The 17,931-nt window shown below is 40.8% G+C and overlaps 1 protein-coding gene across 1 annotated transcript; it reads left to right on the top strand.

The window, feature by feature from the left end:
• Positions 1–11,119: 11,119 nt before the first annotated feature.
• On the top strand, positions 11,120–17,159 carry LOC135465990 (sulfotransferase 1A2-like). Its single transcript, XM_064743373.1, is given in 5 exon segments — positions 11,120–11,252; positions 12,258–12,581; positions 15,638–15,741; positions 16,241–16,415; positions 17,056–17,159. Coding segments are annotated over 5 exon segments (840 nt in total).
• The last annotated feature ends 772 nt before the right edge of the window (positions 17,160–17,931 follow it).

Genomic DNA, 17,931 nt, shown 5'->3' with positions numbered 1-17,931 from the left:
GTTGTACAAATGGCTAAAACTACAGTTTTCTTCAGGCCCCAGTGGGTCAGTCCGAAATTTAAGTAATCTGCTACGGTGACGTCAACTAGGGGCCGGTCCAGCCTTCTCAGTATGTTCATAGATGACGTCATTACTGAACATCTCCGAGCATTGACGGAAAATATTCACAAGAAAGGTTATTACGTAATATAAAATATTTCTCAAAAAATGAAAAGTTTTCTTGTCTTGATTTGGCGTATGCTTCTTCACTTTCCTTACAACCATACTCTTCGTTTTATATGACCTGTTCATGTATCCTTTAAACTATAATCATTCATTCATTCCCTAAATCCGTGCTTAAGCAAGACTTTCCATTTAGGAGAATGTTTTATCGTGTATGAGGGGGTGCCTGTTTGCAATGTGCACGTCCAAACCATGAGAATGGTTTCAAGTGGATACAAAGACCTTACCACAAACGCACTAATTGCAGACTAATAACAGTCTGGCATTTCCATTGGTCACCGATCACTGGTGTCGAACTCCCGTATTCTGTAGATATAGAGGAGTCATTAGGTGTGTATACATATGCTGTCTTCTTGTGGCAGGGCGAGTCCATGGCGCCAGAGTGCTGACGCCACTGAAGTATCATGTCAAAGACACAGTACATAACGCCTCACCCAGTCACATCACATGACACCGGGCAAAACAGTCGCGTTTCCCGCTGTCTTGCTTGGCGCCATTTTTAAAGTATCTGGTTTGACTCGACCCAAGTTTGATCCCAAGCCTCATGAATTCGCGGCAGACCCTCTAACCATTAAATCATTTAAGTTGTCCCGATATACCTGTGCCTTGAATGTCAAAATTTAACACGAGATCACCGCTCGCGAACAAAATTTTCGCTCTCCATTTATTCGGGGTTGGAACGGGGATGCAACAAAGACGATACTGAAATGAAGCGTCTTCTGTGCTTGCGTTTGCACATACGCACTCGTGTATATGAACTGACAGGAGTACAGTGCACTCGGGTTACACACTCTCGTGATCTCAAATACATTCAGAATGCCCAACAGTGGGATTCAGTTCGAGCAAAGCGAAATCCCGCTTTTCAGGAGGAATCGTCTTCAAAATTATAGGACTGACACGTGAACACCATACAAACATACATGAATTAGTTTACATGTCGACACCATTCCATGGAATGATTTGCGCCGAGGCAATAAGGTGTGTTTTGCGGTTCAGGCTGTTCTAATAAACTATTATGGTCAATTCATAAAGAAAGTTTTGCTACAGTGCCATGGCTTAAAATCTGTGTATCTTACATACATAGCTTTAAAAACTAAACTTGCATTTTTCGATCGACAAAGCACAGTTCTAAGACATGGGTTAGAGAACACGTGAGCACTAGTTTGGTTTAAAAAAATGGAATCCCTGCTTAGAGCGTGATGTCGATTTACAAGAATTTGACAACCATTATATTACTGTATTGTATTCGAATCCTGCGCTCGAGTTGATCTCACACGAGAAGGAGGTCTCGAATGCCAAGGTGTAACACCAGATCAGTGTTGGCTGATGACAGCCTCAGGCAGAATTCGAATCTTCATTAGTGTGTAACCGAGCGTAGTGTTCTCGTGTCGGCTGATACGAATGTGTTAGTGCGAAATTAGCACAGCATGCGCTTTATTTCAATATCGTTGTTGTTTCACCCCAATCCAACCCCACCGAAATGGTTAATGAAATTCTTGTTCGCGAATAGTGATCTCGTGTGATATCAACTCCAAGAGAACAGCTAGTCGAATACGCCAGCATGTAGGAATAAGACAGGTAACTAAAGAAAATCCTTAACACTTTAAACGCAGGTGGTCAGATTTCTACATGCTCTCATTTTTCAAGAAACTACTATGTTTTACGTCGTTGAAATTGTGGTTTTATTTTTCATCTGCACGTTCCCACGCAGTTATTTGTGGCTCCTGGTTCGATTATGTGAAAGCTTGGGAGGAATTTTTCCGGACACATAAAGACATTTCAGCTTTAAGGCCGTGCTATGAGAACCTTAAACAGGTACCGTAATATATAAATATGTAGTTCTTCGCATAATGAAGAAATAACGAGGAACCAGGAATTTGCCCTGGATCCAGGCTGTTTTGTCTTCTCACTTCGTTGATCCTGCCAGGGTTGACAGCTCTGGAACTATGTGAATTTTTGATAAAGCAAGTGTTATTAGCTACTTGAAAAGTGACGGAAAAAACAACAAAGGGTGCACATTGGTTTCTTCAGACTAGATAGCTAGATAACATCGAAAGAAGACTAATATGAAGTGAGATATATGTGTTTCAGTGAAACCTGTATTGGCCACCATCCGCTGAAGTTTGTTCAAATCGATTTCTCGTAAATTCGGCTGCACCTTTAGGTTCGTAGGTTTTTCTGGTAGGCCATACCTGGCGAACGTCCATGGTTTACTAATTCGACTCATTTCTTAAGTGAAAATGTATAAGTGAAAAAGTTATGCATTTATTTGATTATTATTTGACGAAAATACTCAAGAAGTTTTCACGTTGTACGATGGCAGTCAATTTTCTGGCTGGAGGAAACCGGAATAAACCAAGGGCCTTTGATAATTTGTCGACGAATTTAGGCACATGCACACCTTATCAGTGGAAGACAAGGCGTTTTCAGCGAACGCTGTAGACAGCGCAAGCTGTCCCACGAGATTTGTCGGCCACTTATTGTCATTATGGCTCCACGAACAGGGGTGCAGAGAGTGAAAAAGTCCCCTGATGGGGCAATTAAGATAGTGTACGACACTTAATAATTTATACCTCCCCATAAAACGACACAGGACATCAGGAATTGCTCAAATCAAAGAGTTCCATGGAGTAAATCGAGATTCAGCATTCCAGAAAAAGCGGCAGAACAATGCGGGTTTGGGAGTATGAAGAAAGGTGGTAGGTCTGGAAGCCCACTAGTTGCAAGCCTACTAGTTGTTTGTCTGTGATAAGCTGTGAACAAAGTAGATCAATGGCTCGCCTGTGAGCCTACTAATTGTTTGTCTGTGATAAGCTGTGAACAAAGTAGACCAATGGCTCGCCTGTGAGCCCACTAGTTTTTGGTCTGTGATATGCTTTGAACAAAGTAGACCAATGGCTCGTCTATGAGCCCACTAACTGTTGGTCTGTAATAAGCTGTGAACAAAGTAGACCAATGGCTCGACTATGAGCCTACTAATTGTTGGTTTGTAATAAGCTGTGAACAAAGTAGACCAATGGTTCGTCTGTGAGCCCACTATTTGTTGGTCTGTAATAAGTCGTGAACAAAGTAGATCAATGGCTCGTCTGTGAGCCTACTAATTGTTTGTCTGCAATAAGATGTGAACAAAGTAGACCAATGGCTCGTCTGTAAGCTACTAGTTGTTGGCCTGTGATAAACTGTGAACAAAGTAGATCAATGCCTCGTCTGTGAGCTTACTTATTGTTTGTCTCTGATAATCTGTGAACAAAGTAGATCAATGGCTTGTCTGTAAGCCCACTATTTGGTGGTCTGTAATAAGCTGTGAACAAAGTAGATCAATGGCTCGTCTGTGAGCTTACTAATTGTTGGTCTGTAATAAGCTGTGAACAAAGTAGACAAATGGCTCGCCTGTGAGCTACTAGTTGTTGGTATGTGATAAACTGTGAACAAAGTAGACCAATGGCTCGTCTGTGGACCTACTAATTGTTTGTCTGTGATATGCTGTGAACAAAGTAAATCAATGGCTCGTCTATGAGCTTACTAATTGTTTGTCTCTGATAAACTGGGAACAAAGTGAACCAATGGCTCGTCTGTGAGCCTACTAATTGTTTGTCTGTGATAAACTGTGAACAAAGTAGGTCAATGCCTCGTCTGTGAGCTTACTAATTGTTTGTCTCTGATAATCTGTGAACAAAGTAGATCAATGCCTTGTCTGTAAGCCCACTATTTGGTGGTCTGTAATAAGCTGTGAACAAAGTAGATCAATGGCTCGTCTGTGAGCCTACTAGTTGTTGGTCCGTAATAAGCTGTAAACAAAGCAGACGATTGGCTCATCTGTGAGCCCAATAGTTGTTGATCTGTAATAAGCTGTGAACAAAGTAGACCAATGGCTCATCTGCGAACCCACTAGTTGTTAGTCTGTGATAAGCTGTGAACAAAGTAGATGAATGGCTCGTCTGTGAGCCTATTAACTGTTGGACTGTAAAAGGGCTTTGAACAAAGTAGACCAATGGCTCATCTGCGAACCCACTAGTTGTTAGTCTGTGACAAGCTGTGAACAAAGTAGACCAATGGCTCGTCTGTGAGCGTATTAACTGTTGGACTGTAAAAGGGCTTTAAACAAAGTAGACCAATGGCTCGTCTATGAGCATATTAATTGTTTGTCTATGATAAACTGTGAACAAAGTAGACCGATGGCTCGTCTGTAAGCCTACTAATTGTTGGTCTATAATAAGCTGTGAACAACGTAGACCATTGGCTCAACTGCGAGCCTACTAGTTGTTGGTCTGTAATAAGCTGTGAACAAAGTAGACCAATGACTAATCTGCGAACCCACTAGTTGTTAGTCTGTGATAAGCTGTGAACAAAGTAGATGAATGGCTCGTTTGTGAGCACATTAACTGTTGGTCTGTGATAGGCTTTGAACAAAGTAGACCAATGGCTCGTCTGTGAGCCTGCTATTTGTTGGGCAGTGATAAACTGTGAACAAAGTAGACCTATGGCTCGTCTGCGAGCATAATAATTGTTGGTCTGTGATAGACTTTGAACAAAGTAGATGATTTGCTCGTCTATTAGACTACTAACTGTTGGTCTGTGATAGACTTTGAACAAAGTAGACAATTGGCTCGTCTGTGAGCTTACTATTTGTTGGTCTGTAATCAGCTGTGAACAAAGTAGATCAATGACTCGTCTGTGAGCCTACGAATTGTTTATGATATGCTGTGAACAAAGTGCATGAATGGCTCGTCTGTGAGCCTACTAAATGTTGGTTTGTGATAAGTTGTAAACAAAGTAAACCAATGGCTCATCTGTCAGCATACTAGTTGTTGGTCTGTAAAAAGCTGTGAACAAAGTAGACCAATGGCTCGTCTGTGAGCTTACTATTTGTTGGTCTGTAATAAGCTGTGAACAAGGTAGACCACTGGCTCGTCTGAGAGCCTACTAGTTGTTGGTCTGTAAAAAACTTTGAACAAAGTAGAAAAATGGCTCGTCTGTGAACCCACTAGTCGTTGGTCTGTAATAAGCTGTGAACAAAGTAAACCAATGGCTCATCTGTGAGCCTAATAATTGTTGGCCTGTAATAACCCGTGAACAAAGTAGATCAATGGCTCCTACTAGTTGTTTGTCTGTGATAAGCTGTGAACAAAGTAGATGAATGGCTTGTCTATGAGCCTACTATTTGTTGGTCTGTGATAAGCTGTGAACAAAGTAGACCAATGGCTCATCTGCGAGCCCACTAGATGTTGGTCTGTGATAAGCTGTGAACAAAGTAAACCAATGGCTCGTCTGTTAGCCTATTAACTGTTGGTCTGTAATAGGCCTTGAACAAAGGAGACCAATGGCTCGTCTGTAAGACCACTGGTTGGTGGGCGGTAATAAGCTGTGAACAAAGTAAACCAATGACTCGTCTGTAAGCCTACTAGTTGTTGGTCTGTAATAAGTTGTGAACAAAGTAGACCAATGGCTCGTCTGTGAGTCTATTAACTGTTGGTCTGTAATAGGTTTGGAACAATGTAGACCAATGTCTCGTTTGTGAGTCGACTAGTTGTTTGTCTGTGATAAGCCGTGAACAAAGTAGACCAATGGCTCGTCTGTGAGTCTATTAACTGTTGGTCTGTGATAGGCTTGGAACAAAGTAGACCAATGTCTCGTTTGTGAGTCAACTAGTTGTTTGTCTGTGATAAGTTGTGAACAAAGTATACCAATGGCTCGTCTGTGAGCTTACTAGTTGTTGGTCTGTGATAAGCTGTGAACAAAGTAGATCAATGGCTCGTCTGTGAGCTCACTAGTTGTTGGTCTGTAATAAGCAGTGAACATAGTAGACCAATGTCTCGTTTGTGAGCCCACTAGTTGTAGATCTGAGATAAACTATGAACAAAGTAGACCAATGGCTCGTTTCTGAGCCCACTAGATGTTGGTCTGTGATAAGGTGTGAACAAAGTAGACCAATGCTCGTCTGTAATCCTATTAATTGTTGGTCTGTGATAGGCTTTAAACAAAGTAGACCAATGGCTTGTCTGTGACCCTATTAACCTATGTTCTGTGATAAGTTGTGAACAAAGCAGACCAATAGCTCGTCTGTGAGTCGACTAGTTGTTGGTCTGTGATCAGTTGTGAACAAAGTAAACCAATAACTCGTCTGTAAGCCTACTAGTTGTTGGTCTGTAATAAGTTGTGAACAAAGTAGACCAATGGCTCGTCTGTGAGTCTATTAACTGTTGGTCTGTGATAGGCTTGGAACAAAGTAGACCAGTGTCTCGTTTGTGAGTCGACTAGTTGTTGGTCTGTGATAAGCCGTGAACAAAGTAGACCAATGGCTCGTCTGTGAGTCTATTAACTGTTGGTCTGTAATAGGCTTGGAACAAAGTAGACCAATGTCTCGTTTGTGAGTCGACTAGTTGTTTGTCTGTGATAAGTTGTGAACAAAGTATACCAATGGCTCGTCTGTGAGCTTACTAGTTGTTGGTCTGTGATAAGTTGTGAACAAAGTAGATCAATGGCTCGTCTGTGAGCTCACTAGTTGTTGGTCTGTAATAAGCAGTGAACAAAGTAGACCAATGTCTCGTTTGTGAGCCCACTAGTTGTAGATCTGAGATAAACTATGAACAAAGTAGACCAATGGCTCGTTTCTGAGCCCACTAGTTGTTGGTCTGTGATAAGCTGTCAACAAAGTAGATCAATGGCTTGTCTGTTAGCCCACTAGTTGTTGGTCTGTAATAAGCAGTGAACAAAGTAGACCAATGGCTCGTTTCTGAGTCCACTAGTTGTTAGTCTGTGATAAGCTGTGAACAAAGTAGACCAATGCTCGTCTGTAATCCTATTAATTGTTGGTCTGTGATAGGCTTTAAACAAGGTAGACCAATGGCTTGTCTGTGACCCTATTAACATTTGGTCTGTGATAGGCTTTGAACAATGTAGACCAATGGCTCGTCTGTGAGTCGACTAGTTGTTGGTCTGTGATAAGCTGTGAACAAAGTAGACCAATGGCTCGTCTGTGAGTCGACTAGTTGTTGGTCTGTGATCAGTTGTGAACAAAGTAAACCAATAACTCGCCTGTAAGCCTACTAGTTGTTGGTCTGTAATAAGTTGTGAACAAAGTAGACCAATGGCTCGTCTGTGAGTCTATTAACTGTTGGTCTGTGATAGGTTTGGAACAAAGTAGACCAATGTCTCGTTTGTGAGTCGACTAGTTGTTGGTCTGTGATAAGCCGTGAACAAAGTAGACCAATGGCTCGTCTGTGAGTCTATTAACTGTTGGTCTGTAATAGGCTTGGAACAAAGTAGACCAATGTCTCGTTTGTGAGTCGACTAGTTGTTTGTCTGTGATAAGTTGTGAACAAAGTATACCAATGGCTCGTCTGTGAGGTTACTAGTTGTTGGTCTGTGATAAGCTGTGAACAAAGTAGATCAATGGCTCGTCTGTGAGCTCACAAGTTGTTGGTCTGTAATAAGCAGTGAACAAAGTAGACCAATGTCTCGTTTGTGAGCCCACTAGTTGTAGATCTGAGATAAACTATGAACAAAGTAGACCAATGGCTCGTTTCTGAGCCCACTAGTTGTTGGTCTGTGATAAGCTGTGAACAAAGTAGATCAATGGCTTGTCTGTTAGCCCACTAGTTGTTGGTCTGTAATAAGCAGTGAACAAAGTAGACCAATGGCTCGTTTCTGAGCCCACTAGTTGTTAGTCTGTGATAAGCTGTGAACAAAGTAGACCAATGCTCGTCTGTAATCCTATTAATTGTTGGTCTGTGATAGGCTTTAAACAAGGTAGACCAATGGCTTGTCTGTGACCCTATTAACATTTGGTCTGTGATAGGCTTTGAACAATGTAGACCAATGGCTCGTCTGTGAGTCGACTAGTTGTTGGTCTGTGATAAGCTGTGAACAAAGTAGACCAATGGCTCGTCTGTGATCGCACTGGTTTTTGGTTTGTGATAAGTTGTGAACAAAGTAGACCAATGGCTTGTCTGTTAGCCCACTAGTTGTTGGTCTGTAATAAGCAGTGAACAAAGTAGACCAATGGCTCGTTTCTGAGTCCACTAGTTGTTAGTCTGTGATAAGCTGTGAACAAAGTAGACCAATGCTCGTCTGTAATCCTATTAATTGTTGGTCTGTGATAGGCTTTAAACAAGGTAGACCAATGGCTTGTCTGTGACCCTATTAACATTTGGTCTGTGATAGGCTTTGAACAATGTAGACCAATGGCTCGTCTGTGAGTCGACTAGTTGTTGGTCTGTGATAAGCTGTGAACAAAGTAGACCAATGGCTCGTCTGTGAGTCGACTAGTTGTTGGTCTGTGATCAGTTGTGAACAAAGTAAACCAATAACTCGCCTGTAAGCCTACTAGTTGTTGGTCTGTAATAAGTTGTGAACAAAGTAGACCAATGGCTCGTCTGTGAGTCTATTAACTGTTGGTCTGTGATAGGTTTGGAACAAAGTAGACCAATGTCTCGTTTGTGAGTCGACTAGTTGTTGGTCTGTGATAAGCCGTGAACAAAGTAGACCAATGGCTCGTCTGTGAGTCTATTGACTGTTGGTCTGTAATAGGCTTGGAACAAAGTAGACCAATGTCTCGTTTGTGAGTCGACTAGTTGTTTGTCTGTGATAAGTTGTGAACAAAGTATACCAATGGCTCGTCTGTGAGGTTACTAGTTGTTGGTCTGTGATAAGCTGTGAACAAAGTAGATCAATGGCTCGTCTGTGAGCTCACAAGTTGTTGGTCTGTAATAAGCAGTGAACAAAGTAGACGAATGTCTCGTTTGTGAGCCCACTAGTTGTAGATCTGAGATAAACTATGAACAAAGTAGACCAATGGCTCGTTTCTGAGCCCACTAGTTGTTGGTCTGTGATAAGCTGTGAACAAAGTAGATCAATGGCTTGTCTGTTAGCCCACTAGTTGTTGGTCTGTAATAAGCAGTGAACAAAGTAGACCAATGGCTCGTTTCTGAGCCCACTAGTTGTTAGTCTGTGATAAGCTGTGAACAAAGTAGACCAATGCTCGTCTGTAATCCTATTAATTGTTGGTCTGTGATAGGCTTTAAACAAGGTAGACCAATGGCTTGTCTGTGACCCTATTAACATTTGGTCTGTGATAGGCTTTGAACAATGTAGACCAATGGCTCGTCTGTGAGTCGACTAGTTGTTGGTCTGTGATAAGCTGTGAACAAAGTAGACCAATGACTCGTCTGTGATCGCACTGGTTTTTGGTTTGTGATAAGTTGTGAACAAAGTAGACCAATGGCTCGTCTGTGAGCTTACTATTTGTTGATCTGTACTAAGCTGTAAACAAAGTAGACCAGTGGCTCGTCTATGAGCCTACTAATTGTTGGTCTGAAGAAATCTGTAGAATCTGAACCATCCCACTCTTTCAGGAACAGCTTAAAATAACGTAACAAACCATCCACGAATAAATGCGCTGTTTGCTTTGAGAAACTTAGAGCGAAAAACCAAATGGCGCCCACTGATCAGTTAAATACGCTTGGTCACTGTAGCGACCACACTTCATTGGGCACGCGGCACTTCGGGTGTGTTCACCAGGCTCCGAGCAACATTAACCATCACGTATTTTCGAAAAAAATCCATTGACGGAAAATATTAATAATAAGGTTGGGTAATAAACAGTGGTATAAATATCACAAAAATGAAAATTAAAACAAAATTCTTTCTAAGGAAGTTTAATTACGCTTTTGAAGATGCGGTAAATGTTCCTTACCGTCGATCCGAATACGTAAGAAGCATTTTCTCGTGTTGCTCAAGTACACTCTCACCGGACGTGCACGGAAAGGTCTTCAAGCAACCTGCGGATGGTCGTGGGTTTCCCTCGGGCTCTACCCGCTATCCTCCCACCATGATGCTGGCGCCGTCATGTAAGTGAAATAATCTCGAAAAACACCAATCAAATAAATAAACCCTATCTCGCTATCACTCACATGGTACTCTATACTATCTTAATAGCACTCACTTTTTACACTATACTATCTGGCTATCTCGTATTTGTTACTGTACAATACCTCGTTTTAATCACTTGTTATCTCTCTATGATACATTCACTTGTTAAATATACAAAAAGATTAGACTAACAGTTTAGAGTTTTATGCTAACGCTCACTGTCCAAGCAAACTATCCTCCTTTCATTTAGACCAGGATACTTTGGAGGGGGGGGGGACTGATCAGTGGGCGCCATTTTGGGTGGATCTGGGGAGATATTAGCAACTGAATATTCACAGTACCCAACTCCGAACTACATAGTGTTGCAGTCTTTCCAAGAGCAATGGACGTTCCAACGGACAATGTTTGACATGTATGTCCCTGATATCTACTTCGCTACAAACGGAAATATTAGTGCCTGAACGACGTTATCTCTCGCTTTGTAATTCCATAAAAGGAGTTCATCTCTTTTGTTGAAATACTCGTTTTAGAGCCACTTCACTTTCGGATGTCGTGGCCTTCAGCGGGGTCGCCCATTGACATACACGTCATAGTTGGTATTATGGGATATAACACACATATGGTCAGAAAACAATGGCGGTGTGTCGATGAGGCTTGATAATCGAGCTGCTAACGTTTTGAAGCATTCTATTCAAAGTCTCCAGCACACTACTGGTGGTTCAAGCCTAACAGAACAACGAGCGGTACAGGTAAGTGTAAATATAACAGGGGAAAACGCCCTTTATCCTAAATCGGGGTCACCTTCACTACAAAGATTGAAGATCTACTTAATGTGGGTCTGCAGTGAAGTCTGTACTATATAGGACAAATGACACTATATTTAGACGTGTATAGAGATAATCAGCCAGTAGACCAAGCCAGCTGTAACCCCATAATGTCCACTATTATATTCACATGTCACATACACAGGTAGCACAACAACAGGATCATACCGCTGGTGGTTATATCTGACCCGCACGGGCACACAATGAACTGTCATGAGTTTAAAGGGAAGCATTATCCAATCAGACCAGACAGCGATCCAGATGAAATCCTCACGAGACTTCCTGATCTTCCCTGCAGAGGCGATGACGTCACCATCATTGCATTTCCTAAGACAGGTAAGATATTAAGCCGATATTATGACGTCATGGTTGTTAATAAATTAGGCCTGGTTTTCTTTTATAACTCTGTATAGATTCCACTCATAGCTTAACACTTCTCGACTTAACACTGTTCTTAATTGGAACAGACGATATGATGGGTTGGTGAGATTTTCTGATCCGGGTATGACCAGTTAGGTTGAATGAGGTTTATGCCACTTTGCAGACACAGACCTACCCATTATATCACTTTAGAAGTCGAAAGTGTTAAAACCATTTTACTCGAGTAAATCGAATTGTTTTCCTGGAGAGTTTTTGATGGTATTTCATCTGATGCATACTTTATTGCAGTGTTTTCTTTGTCTTTAACGCCAAGTTAATTTCTTTTTTTACAATTTATCTTATCAAGATCGTTTTGAGTGTTTAGTTCCAAAGTCATGAATTTATAATTTATAAGCTGAAGAAAAAAAAGAAAAAAAAAAAAACAAAAAAAAAGAAAAAAAAAAACGGAGTGCCATTTTACTCCAGTAAATCGAATTGTTTTCCTGGAGAGTTTTTGATGGTATTTCATCTGAGGCATACTTTACTGCAGTGTTTTCTTTGTCTTTAACACCAAGTTATTTTTTTTTTTTGACGACTTATCCTTTTGAGTGTTTAGTTCCAAAGTCATGAATTTATTATTTATAAGCTGAAGAAAAACACCAAAAAACGGAGTGCCCAGCGCCTTACCCTGATATGATCACATCCAAAGCTATATTTGAATATATCTATATCTACACACACACATATATGCCCCGTGACAGGTCCACGCTGAAAGGGTTAAATCGAAAGTTGAAGGTTGAAGGCTGACGTGTCAGAATGGTTTACATAGGTTTTATTTTTGCCTCATCCCGAAACAGTACATCCCTGTGCAAGTACATTTCAGCATACCTAGATGTGGAATCATGCAAAGAGAGCGTAACGTATTTCTCTATATTAATGATCGTCTGGCTATGTGTGTGATTTTCGTTTCAACGTCTTCAGGAACGCATTGGGTTTGGGAGATGTGCAATATGCTGTTGACGGGAGTAACTGAAATACCAACAGATAACGACAAAGGCAAGACGATGCTAGAGATGAGGACAGAAGAGCAACTCAACAGTCGTCCATCTGTCCGTGTTCTCAACACGCATGTCACACCGGAACTGTATCCTAAGGACCTAGTCAAACGAAAATCAAAGATCATATATATAGAACGGAACCCAAAAGATGCCACAGTGTCATACTTCCACCACCTCAGTAAAATGAGAACCATAAATTACTCTGGAGCTTGGGACGGCTTTTTCGAATTGGCCATTGCAGGGCAAGGTATGGCCTTATTATGTAACTATGTATGAATTTATGAGCGTGAGTGTGCGTGCGTGGGTGCGTGCGTGCGTGTGACTGTTTAGTGTTTTAGGCGGTATTCAGGGAAATTTCGCTTAGCCAGCATGATATTAGGCAGGTTTTATCGATGGATGAAACTCAGGGGAGCGCAAGGGAACGTTCCGTTATTTGAAAAAAGACTTTTTAAAACGATATTGGTGTTCTACAGGCTGTATGACTTTCACGCGCGACTATCTAAACATACACTGATTCTTGTCGCAGAAAAAAACTTAACACAAACTTGAAATGCAACAGCTGGAAACAGTATGTCACATGGAAAGCATACAACGTCAATATATTTAAAATATAATTAAAACGAACAGTATAGTGACAAAAAACCGATCACCGCGAGGGCAGTGTTATACATTGGAAATGGTCAGGAATGCTCGGTGACGCTTTGTCAGTTTGTCTCTGTTAGGGTTTTATTCTAACTGTTGATGTAAAACAGTAGCACATTACGCGAACCTTAGCAACATGGCTAAAACTACAGCTGTCTTAAGGTCCCCTTGGTCAGTCCTAAAATAATGTAATCTGCTACAGTGACGTCAACGTCATTTCCAAATATTTCCGAGCATTGACGGAAAATAAGTAGTACATCAAAAAAAGGAAAGTTTTTTTCTCTCATGATTTGGCGTATATTTATTCACTTTCCTTACAACCACGCTCTTCGTTTTATATTACCTGTTCATGTGTCCTTTAAACTATGATCATCCATTGATTCATTCCCAAAACCGTGCCTAAACAAGACTTTTCATTGAGGAGAATGTTTTATCGTGTAGGAGGGATTGTCTGTGTGTGATGTGCACATACAAATCAAGAGGAATGCCTTTATCCCGGGTTTCATCCCAGGTCTCCTGGTTTCGCCGATTTCGTGTCGGACGCCCTAACTATTGGGTCGCTAAGGTTTTCCCGCTGTACCTGTGTTTTGCATGCCAAAATTTAACACGAGACCGCTGCTCGCGAACGAAATTTGCACCTCCCAATTCTTCGGAGTTGGAACGGGGATGCAACAAGGACGATACTGAAATGAAGCGCCTTCTGTGCCTTTGTTTGCACGTACGCACTCGTGTATATGAACTGACAGGAGTACACTGAACTTGGGTTACACACTCCTTTGATCTGAAATACAGTCGGAATGTCCAAGAGTGGGATTCAGTGGGAACAAATCGAAATCCCGCTTTTCAACATGAATTGTCTTCAAAATGATAGGATTGACTCCTGAACACCACATATACATCAATAAATTAGTTTACACGGCCCAGGTAATGGGCCCCGTTTCACGGTTCACGTTGTTCTGATCAACAGTTAGGGTCAGTTCACAGAAAACTTTTGTCACAGTGCCGTGGCTTAAAATCTGTGGATCTTACATAAATAATAACCCCATGGGTTTAAGAACTAAACTTGCATTTTTCGATGGACAAAGCATAGATCTCTGACTCAGGTTAATGGTCATGTATCAGCCTGTCTGAAAATGTGCAAATCTCTATCTAGAGCGTAATGTCGCCTTGTATGAATTTCACAACCAGTACTCTATTCGAATCCATGCGCTCATGTTGATCCCTAACGAGAAGGAGGTCTCGAATGGCAAGAGTCATTCGTTTAATGAAATCTCCGTTTTAGCGAATGAAGTCGGACGAATGTTTCTAAACATTAAAGTTCACCTTAATTAGTACGTATGCGACACACATGTATAGGCTGTACTAGACGGTGTATTTCGCTAATATATTAGCGATATTGATGTGGTATTATGTGAAACTCTTAAGATGTTATCCATTACACATGGTGCCGTGACAAACTACGTACATAGGTTTATCACATATATTTACCTCGTATTACCGTTTATTTTTGCATTAACCAATTTAGTACTTTTTGAGCATAATTTAAAGGTACTGAATAAGTTCATTTAAGTTAGCCTTAAAGAATGCTGAAAATTTCTATATTTATATAGCCTTCAAACGCTTTTTACGAGCATAGCTTGATCTTTTCAGGGACTCGAGTAAAATGATATTTCTCATCACGGCAATTTCTCTGGACAAATACCACAGGCCAAAAAACAATCCCCAACAATATTCTGTGTACCGCTTTAAATAAATAATTTTGCTTAGACATATGAAACAACTCATTTAGAAGCTTTAATAGATATTTTCTGAAAACAACAAATTTGTTTGAAGAAATAAAACCAGTATCTGGTAAAAAATAATCCGCTATATTGAAATGGTAACATGTTTAATTTTAGGTAATCTTTAGTTGTTTAAGTAGCTGGGACAAAGGGCGTTATGCTCGACAAACTGTTGTTATTGTTGACAAGTGTCCATTATACCCGTACTGAAAAGATGGTACGATATGGTGACGGCCTTATCCGGCTTCCATGGAATTGTGCAACGGGACGAGCTTTCTAAGGCATATACTAGCTGTAGCACGTGAGAACTACCCAATAGCTCAGATGGTAGAGAGCTGAACTATGGACACTGAGATCCGATGTCAGTCCTTAAGAGTGAAGTAGCCAGTTTTTGCATAGAATCTGAGAAATTAGTACATCACTTAAACACGTGGTATACGTCACTTCAAAACCCAGTACGCATCACTTGAACACTCGGTACGTATCACTTAAACACTTGTTACCTGTGTAACACGGTAGTATCTAAACCGGGAGTAACATTCTCTTGTCGGCTGATACGAATGTGTAATTGCGAAAAGTGGACAGTGTACGCTTCATTTCAATATCGTTCTTGTTGCACCGCGTTCCAACCCTAGAGGAATGGGGAATGAAAATCGTGTTCGCAAAATAGTCATCTCGTGTGGGATGCACACAAGAAAGCAGTGTGTCGAATACGCACTGCATGTAAGAACACAACTCGTAACTAAAGAAGGCCCTAAACACGGTCTTCAAACGCCGGTAGTCATAATTTTGCATGTTCTGCATGTTTTCTGTTATATTTTACATCGTTGAAATTATGTTTTTATTCTAAAATATTTCTCATTTGCACATTCCCACGCAGTTATTTATGGCTCCTGGTTCGATTATGTGAAGGCCTGGGAGGAATTTTTCCGGACGCATGAAGACATTCCGGTTTTAAGGCTTTGTTATGAGAACCTTAAACAGGTACCGTATTATGTAAATATGTAATGTTTTATAATGCTGTAGAATATCTCGCAAAATGACGAAGTAACCAGGAACCATGAATTTTACCCCAAACCTTGCTGTTGTCTTTTTCTCACTGCTTTGATCCTGGCAGGGTTGGCAGCTCTGGCACTATGTCAATTTTTGACAAGGCAACTGTTATTAGCAAACATGTGACAGAACTGAACAACAAAGACATGGAATTCTTAAGACTAGATGGCTAGACACCTTCGAAAGAAGACTAACATGAAGTTTCGTTGAAACCTGTATTGGTCACTAACCAATGAAGTTGCTTGTTCAAATCGATTTCTCGTTAGTCCGGCTGCAGATTTATTTGCGCGGGGTTATGAGGTAGGCTGTACCTGCTGATCGTCTTTGGTTTACTTATGGGAGGGATTTAGTAAGTAAAAATGTAAAAGTGATAAAGGAATTTTGTTTTTGATTATTATTTGACGGACGTAATACGCTTTTTACAACACAGGACAGCGCAGTAGGAATTGCTCAAATCACAAAGTTCCTTGGAGTAGATCGAGATTCAGCATTCCAAAAGAAAGTAGCAGAACAGTGTGGATTTGAGAACATGAAGAAAGGTCGTACATTATCGCCGGAGTTTAGCAAGATTGTGAAAACCCAGACACATCCAATATTCAGAAAAGGTAGTATTTCATTCATTATTTTATCACCTGTTAGAAACCGTCTCTGTTGAATCACTTTGTGCTATCATATCACCTTGGTAACGTTAGTATTACCTGGAACAAGTACACAGTCAACATCAAAGACGCCGCGAAACCACTTAGGTAACATCACATGCCTCGCTGTCATTCATTCTCGCTTATTCAGTGCTAGACAGGCTGGCTTACCAAAGAAGATTCCCTCTGTATATATTTATATATATATAATAGTCTCAGAAGTGATAACAAAAAAAGGATTACATTAGAGTTTCAAAATATCATTGTGATGGATATATAGGGGTTTCCATAAACAACCATTGGGCCAAGAGTTTAAAACGCTGCAATCACTTAATATTTCCGTACTCCTGATATTTATAATATGAAAAATCTCTGACTTTTTAGCAGACTCTTGTAGATATGTGACATTGGCCTTTAGCTGTAGGGTTGGGGTTGCCCGCGTGGTTGCTTGGGGTAGGGGTAGGGACGGTGGTGACCGTAGGCGGTGTAGTGAGACTGCAAGGAACCTGCAAGGGCGAGTGTTATAAGGTTAAAGTAAGAGCCTATAGATCGCATTCTTTATCTTGCTCTTGAGTCAAATCCGCTAAATTGTTTTACCCTTCATTAGGTACTGTCGGGGACTGGAAGAACTACTTCACCGTGGCACAGAACGAGAGATTCAACACGGAGTGCAGGAAATAGATGGCCGGGTACAGCTTTGCATATGAATAATACTCGTGACCGAGATCCTGATATATTGTACCATATACCAATGCGTGTATCGTAACTAGATGGTAGGTAGGTCCTACATGCTACCGGAGTATTTGTGCATCGATCAGAAAAAAAATGTCAAAGAATTATTATTTGTCGAAAAAGAAATCTGTCTTTATCTTGTCTATGGTCTAGATATGTTTTTTACAACGTCAGAGCCAGGCTGATTTTTTCAAGTTGGTCTGAAAAGATTCTGTACACCTCTAAAGCAATAACAACCCTTATTTCGTACAATAAATGAAAATAAGCCTCAATTTAGCTGTTGCAGTTTGTTTGATCGCATTTGGGAAAAATTAGTCGCACATTCGAATTTTGTTGATATTCATACAAGGGAGAATGCATATTTTGTAGGCCTTTAATATCGGGGTGTTTTTTTTTAAATGGAAATAAAGAATATAAGCAAAAGTACAAGATGCTACACATGCACCGTACACTTTAGGCTTTGCGCTGCTATTTCAGCAGGGAAAATTCGGAAGCAGTACGTGGCCAGGCTGTGAAAATGCTTTTATTTGAACGGATATACTGGTTTACCACCCTCCTCGATGATCGGGTTTTCGAGCTATCACCTTGGAATGGGAGTAAGCGGTGAACAGCAAATTGGGTTGTTAAGTCTGTCTGATACGAAAGTTACATGGAATTACTTGAAATTACTTGCCTTGCCTGAGTATGGCATATATACTGAATACCATGCACTGACTTTCACCTATACCATGGCGAACAGTAGTCCTATTTT

Source organism: Liolophura sinensis, chromosome 5, assembly GCF_032854445.1.
Source record: "Liolophura sinensis isolate JHLJ2023 chromosome 5, CUHK_Ljap_v2, whole genome shotgun sequence".
NCBI classification, from domain to species: domain Eukaryota; kingdom Metazoa; phylum Mollusca; class Polyplacophora; order Chitonida; family Chitonidae; genus Liolophura; species Liolophura sinensis.
Note: the sequence above shows the minus strand (reverse complement) of the source record. Positions and strands in the feature narration are given on the sequence as shown.